We start from the raw sequence: 6,743 nt of genomic DNA on the forward strand, positions 1-6,743 counted from the left end.
CAGACATGTCAGAATGGGAATGGGATGTGGAATTAAAATGTGTGGCCACTGGGAGATCCTGCTTTCTCTGGCGGACAGAGCGTAGATGTTCAGCAAAGCGGTCTCCCAGTCTGCGTCGGGTCTCACCAATATATAAAAGGCCACATCGGGAGCACCGGACACAGTATATCACCCCAGTCGACTCACAGGTGAAGTGATGCCTCACCTGGAAGGATTGTTTGGGGCCCTGAATGATGGTAAGGGAGGAAGTGTAAGGGCATGTGTAGCACTTGTTCCGCTTACACGGATAAGTGCCAGGAGGGAGATCAGTGGGGAGGGATGGGGGGGACGAATGGACAAGGGAGTTGTGTAGGGAGCGATCCCTGCGGAATGCAGAGAGAGGGGGAGGGAAAGATGTGCTTAGTGGTGGAATCCCGTTGGAGGTGGCGGAAGTTACGGAGAATAATATGTTGGACCCGGAGGCTGGTGGGGTGGTAGGTGAGGACCAGGGGAACCCTATTCCTAGTGGGGTGGTGGGAGGATGGAGTGAGAGCAGATGTACGTGAAATGGGGGAGATACGTTTAAGAGCAGAGTTGATAGTGGAGGAAGGGAAGCCCCTTTCTTTAAAAAAGGAAGACATCTCCCTCGTCCTGGAATGAAAAGCCTCATCCTGAGAGCAGATGCGGCGGAGACGGAGGAATTGCGAGAAGGGGATGGCGTTTTTGCAAGAGACAGGGTGAGAAGAGGAATAGTCCAGATAGCTGTGAGAGTCAGTAGGCTTATAGTAGACATCAGTGGATAAGCTGTCTCCAGAGACAGAGACAGAAAGATCTAGAAAGGGGAGGGAGGTGTCGGAAATGGACCAGGTAAACTTGAGGGCAGGGTGAAAGTTGGAGGCAAAGTTAATAAAGTCAACGAGTTCTGTATGCGTGCAGGAAGCAGCGCCAATGCAGTCGTTGATGTAACGAAGGAAAAGTGGGGGACAGATACCAGAATAGGCACGGAACATGGATTGATTAGGTCTGGAATCCAAAAAGAAGCGTAGAGCTTTGAGAATTTGGATTCCAGACCTAATCAGTTCCCCTCTACCACCACTCTGCTCCGTCTAGCGGAATTAGTCCTTACTCTTAATAATTTCTCCTTTGGCTCCTCCCATTTCCTCCAAACTAAAGGTGTAGCTATGGGCACCCGTATGGGTCCTAGCTATGCCTGCCTTTTTGTTGGGTTTGTGGAACAATCTATGTTCCGTGCCTATTCTGGTACCTGTCCCCCACTTTTCCTTCGCTACATCGATGACTGCATTGGCACTGCTTCCTGCACGCATGCAGAACTCGTTGACTTTATTAACTTTGCCTCCAACTTTCACCCTGCCCTCAAGTTTACCTGGTCCATTTCCGACACCTTCCTCCCCTTTCTAGATCTTTCTGTCTCTGTCTCTGGAGACAGCTTATCCACTGATGTCTACTATAAGCCTACTGACTCTCACAGCTATCTGGACTATTCCTCTTCTCACCCTGTCTCTTGCAAAAACGCCATCCCCTTCTCGCAATTCCTCCGTCTCCGCCGCATCTGCTCTCAGGATGAGGCTTTTCATTCTAGGACGAGGGAGATGTCTTCCTTTTTTAAAGAAAGGGGTTTCCCTTCCTCCACTATCAACTCTGCTCTTAAACGTATCTCCCCCATTTCACGTACATCTGCTCTCACTCCATCCTCCCACCACCCCACTAGGAATAGGGTTCCCCTGGTCCTCACCTACCACCCCACCAGCCTCCGGGTCCAACATATTATTCTCCGTAACTTCCGCCACCTCCAACTGGATCCCACCACTAAGCACATCTTTCCCTCCCCCCCTCTCTCTGCATTCCGCAGGGATTGCTCCCTACACAACTCCCTTGTCCATTCGTCGCCCCCATCCCTCCCCACTGATCTCCCTCCTGGCACTTATCCGTGTAAGCGGAACAAGTGCTTACACATGCCCTTACACTTCCTCCCTTACCACCATTCAGGGCCCCAAACAGTCCTTCCAGGTGAGGCATCACTTCACCTGTGAGTCGACTGGGGTGATATACTGCGCCCGGTGTTCCTGATGTGGCCTTTTATATATTGGTGAGACCCGACGCAGACTGGGAGACCGCTTTGCTGAACATCTACGCTCTGTCCGCCAGAGAAAGCAGGATCTCCCAGTGGCCACACATTTTAATTCCACATCCCATTCCCATTCTGACATGTCTGTCCACGGCCTCCTCTACTGTGGAGATGAAGCCACACTCAGGCTGGAGGAACAACACCTTATATTCCGTCTGGGTAGCCTCCAACCTGATGGCATGAACATCGACTTCTCTAACTTCCGCTAAGGCCCCACCTCCCCCTCGTAACCCATCTGTTACTGATTTTTATGCACACATTCTTTCTCTCACTCTCCTTTTTCTCCCTCTGTCCCTCTGAATATACCTCTTGCCCATCCTCTGGGTCAACCCCCGCCCCCTCCTTGTCTTTCTTCCCGGACCTCCTGTCCCATGATCCTCTCGTATCCCCTTTTGCCTATCACCTGTCCAGCTCTCGGCTCCATCCCTCCCCCTCCTGTCTTCTCCTATCATTTTGGATCTCCCCCTCCCCCTCCAGCTTTCAAATCCCTTACTCACTCTTCTTTCAGTTAGTCCTGACGAAGAGTCTCGGCCTGAAACGTCGACTGCACCTCTTCCTACAGATGCTGCTTGGCCTGCTGCGTTCACCAGCAACTTTGATGTATGTTGCTTGAATTTCCAGCATCTGCAGAATTCCTGTTGTTTGGGCCTCTTTTGATGCTGTTTTCCCTCCACAGATCAGTGACTTCCCGGAGAAAATTAACTTCTACGTCATGGGTAATGTCTCATTCTTCAAAAGCACCAGGCCTGAGATCCGAGGAAATGCAGTCATGTTCACAGGTAAACCACCTTAGAGAGGAGGTGGCCATGGTAAAGATATGCTGGTACAAAAATGCCACACAGCAATGTTACAATATTCGGTGTGTGTGCTGGGCTTCCCTTTGGAGCTAGTCATCTGGGAACTGGGCAAAGCCTGGAATCTGATCAAAGGGTTTGGGTGATTTGTGTGTGCAGTGCTGGCTGGGAGGGGTGTATGGGGTGTCCGGGGAGGGGTAGCACCTCTGGTGAGGGGGATTGTTGTGTGCATTCTGGGGCTGCTCACTCACCTTTGGAATGAAGGGATATAGATTATATGCAGGTAGATGGGACAGTATTGTGATCAGCACACTGTATATACATGTAAATTAATCCTCTGATTAGATTCCAGCCTGTATCTCACTCACTCCTGTGACTGTGCTCTCAGAGGGGTTGAGAAGCAGCTGCAGATTTTCTCTTGTCTGGGATGAGAAGTAGGGTTGTTCATAGACATCCAACAGTTCAGGCCTTTCGGTTCATGAATTGAACTGACTTTAAAATCAATCCAACCCTTCCCTTCCACACAGCCGTCCCGTGTTACTGTCATCCATGTGCCTATCTCAGTCTCTAATGCATCTGCCTCTACCATCACCCCCAGCAGGGTGTTCCACACACCCACCATTCCACGTGTAGAAATCCCACCTGACATCCCCCTCTATACTCTCCTCCAATCACCTCAAAATCTTGCTCCCTTGTATTAGCCATTTCCACCCTAGGAAAAAGTCTCTGGATATCCACTCGATCTGTAGCTCTTCTCATCTTGTACACCTGTCAAGTCACCTCTCATCCTCCTTCGCACCAAAGAGAAAAGCTCTAGCTTAATAAGACATTCTCTTTAATCCAGGCAGCATCCTGGTAAATTTCCTCTGTGCCCCCCTCTAAAGTTTCAGGTGAGTTTTATAATGAGGTGACCAGAACTGAACACAATATTCCAAACTGTAACATTACCTGGCAGCTTTTGAACGAAATCCCCTGTCTAACCATTAGTGTAGACCGTGTATTGTACAGATGCCCTGGAGTGGAATGGATGCCTCTGAGATAGAGAGAGAAGTAAATATGTTTCCTCATTGGGTGGTATTTCAGACTTTAACTTTGTGTTTTCCCAGGGTTTCTTCTGGGGAATATGTTAAAGACCGAGCTTCAGTCAGTGTCCCTGGAGCACGTGTGTGGAGGTGAGTGGTTTCAGTTGCTTTCCTCCCTGGCAAGATCTTCTTGGGATGGGGGGTTGGTGATCGGGTATATCATGGACACAGTGGATATCAGTACACCCCCACCCCTGGGGTGTGAGTGGATGGTGATCGTGTACACAGTGGGTATTGTGGGTGAGATTGTCCCGGTTCTCTGGGGGTGTGAGTGGATGGTGATCGTGTACACAGTGGGTATTGTGGGTGAGATTGTCCCGGTTCTCTGGGGGTGTGAGTGGATGGTGATCGTGTACACAGTGGGTATTGTGGGTGAGATTGTCCCGGTTCTCTGGGGGTGTGAGTGGATGGTGATCGTGTACACAGTGGGTATTGTGGGTGAGATTGTCCCGGTCTCTGGGGGTGTGAGTGGATGGTGATCGTGTACACAGTGGGTATTGTGGGTGAGATTGTCCCGGTTCTCTGGGGGTGTGAGTGGATGGTGATCGTGTACACAGTGGGTATTGTGGGTGAGATTGTCCCGGTTCTCTGGGGGTGTGAGTGGATGGTGATCGTGTACACAGTGGGTATTGTGGGTGAGATTGTCCCGGTTCTCTGGGGGTGTGAGTGGATGGTGATCGTGTACACAGTAGATATTGGTGATTGAGGTGGTCCTGTTTCTCTCCCCCCTCCCAGGAGATGTGAGTGATAAGGTTGTCCTGGTTCCCCCCTGGAGCAGTGAGCGAGTCACTGACTCTGCTGTCAGGGGAATCCGGTTTTAATAGAGGACAGGGCCAGAAATGCATTCGAATTCATTGTGCTTCTGGACATGGACAGATGTTAGATCACAGAACTTGCTGGTGTTTCTTTTGAAATAGTGTTGTTGCTGTCAAATTTTTCCAGTGAAGTAGTGGAGAGTGGATGGATCTTTACATACAGTGAACCTCCCTCCACACACTCCCGGGGTTAGACACAGAGTGAAACTCCCTCCACACCGTCCCATCACACACTCCCGGGGTCAGACACAGAGTGAAACTCCCTCCACACCGTCCCATCACACACTCCCGGGGTCAGACACAGAGTGAAACTCCCTCCACACCGTCCCATCACACACTCCTGGGGTCAGACACAGAGTGAAACCCCCTCCCCACCGTCCCATCACACACTCCCGGGGTCAGACACAGAGTGAAACTCCCTCCCCACCGTCCCATCACACACTCCCGGGGTCAGACACACAGAGTGAATCTCCCTCCACACCGTCCCATCACACACTCCCGGGGTCAGACACAGAGTGAAACTCCCTCCCCACCGTCCCATCACACACTCCCGGGGTCAGACACACAGAGTGAATCTCCCTCCACACCGTCCCATCACACACTCCCGGGGTCAGAAACAGAGTGAAGCTCCCTTCACACCGTCCCATCACACACTCCCGGGGTCAGACACAGAGTGAAGCTCCCTCCACACCATCCCATCACACACTCCCGGGGTCAGACACAGAGTGAAACTCTCTCAGCACCATCCCATCACACAGTTCCATTGCATGGGTTAGACATTGAAACTCCCTTTACACCATCCCGGGCTGGGATGTAAAGCACCCCATTGGAATGGTGCAGGTACAGGTGAACAAACAGAAGTGGTACTGGCCTATGTGTTGACCTGGGGCTGTGGAGGGATGCAGGGCTGTGAGAGTGAGAGCACAGACTTGTCTTGGGTCAGCTGAGTGAACCTGTGTCTTTGATGAGGGAGTCCAGGCAGCTTCCTGCTGTTAGCCGGCTAATGGAGAGGTGCCTGGGGAGGAGGAGGAAGGGCCGCTGGTTTATGGGGCAGCCGGGACTCCGGGAGCTGTTGTTGGGAGGCACGCAGGCACGATTTGTGGAATAAATCTCTCAGAACAAATGGAGGTTTTCTTGAATTCATTATGAAACAAGCTACCAAAAACATTGTTGGAGGTGGCTAGCTGCACACTCAGCATTGAAACTTCCGTTCCTTTTGCACTCTCTTCATCCCCTCCCATGCCTTCCACTCCTCCCCCCTTGCTCTTCTCCTCCCTCTCCCTAAGGCCCACATGCAATCCCTCTTTTTCCCGTTCCCATTCCCCACTCTCCCTGTCACCTTACAGAGCTGAGGTGTGGTTTGGGACAACTGATTGCCTCCATCGTTGATTGATCCTCTGAGCTACCTCAGCGTGTGGGTAGCCAAGGCGTGAACACCCCCTCTCAGTCACTGACCTCTGTCGGCGAGCCGGGGGTACAGGGCGAGCCTCTGTCAGTGAGTAACACCATTGTCTCCCTCTCTCTTCACCAGCCATCGTCATGCTGCTACAGGACGGGGAGCCCAGTGTTCGGATCAAGGCCGCCGAAGCTCTCAGCCTCCTCCACGAACTCTGAAAGCTGATTAGATGGGTCGAGACCACCTCCCGTCTCCCTCTTCCCCCCCACTCCCCCACCACCTTCGCCTGGAGGTGACGTGTTTGCGGGGAAGGGTGGACAATCCTAGGGCCCTGAACCAAAGATTTGACTGAAGCTTCAGAGAATGACCCACTATTGTAATTCTGCCAGTTTCCAGTGTGCCCCAAGTGAGTGTTGGGGAGTGGGGGTCTGTACATACTCCAGATCTCTGCCTGCCCAGTGTTGTGTGCCCACAGTTGTGAATTGACCCACCGAATCTGTCTCTGAGACGGCCTATCCTTCCCTGGCACAG

At 51.9% G+C, this 6,743-nt stretch overlaps 1 protein-coding gene across 2 annotated transcripts in view; it reads left to right on the top strand.

The window, feature by feature from the left end:
* Positions 1-6,485, top strand: part of mroh1 (maestro heat-like repeat family member 1) — a 141,921-nt gene extending 135,436 nt beyond the window's left edge. For both annotated transcript variants that reach the window (XM_063044670.1, XM_063044671.1), the window contains 3 exons: positions 2,802-2,904; positions 4,026-4,091; positions 6,348-6,485. In XM_063044670.1, the coding sequence (XP_062900740.1) occupies positions 2,802-2,904; positions 4,026-4,091; positions 6,348-6,430 (252 nt within the window). In that variant the 3' untranslated portion in view covers positions 6,431-6,485. The remainder of the gene's footprint in view (positions 1-2,801; positions 2,905-4,025; positions 4,092-6,347) is intronic.
* The last annotated feature ends 258 nt before the right edge of the window (positions 6,486-6,743 follow it).

The sequence above is a fragment of the Mobula hypostoma genome, chromosome 3 (genome assembly GCF_963921235.1).
Source record: "Mobula hypostoma chromosome 3, sMobHyp1.1, whole genome shotgun sequence".
Classification (NCBI taxonomy): Eukaryota; Metazoa; Chordata; class Chondrichthyes; order Myliobatiformes; family Myliobatidae; genus Mobula; species Mobula hypostoma.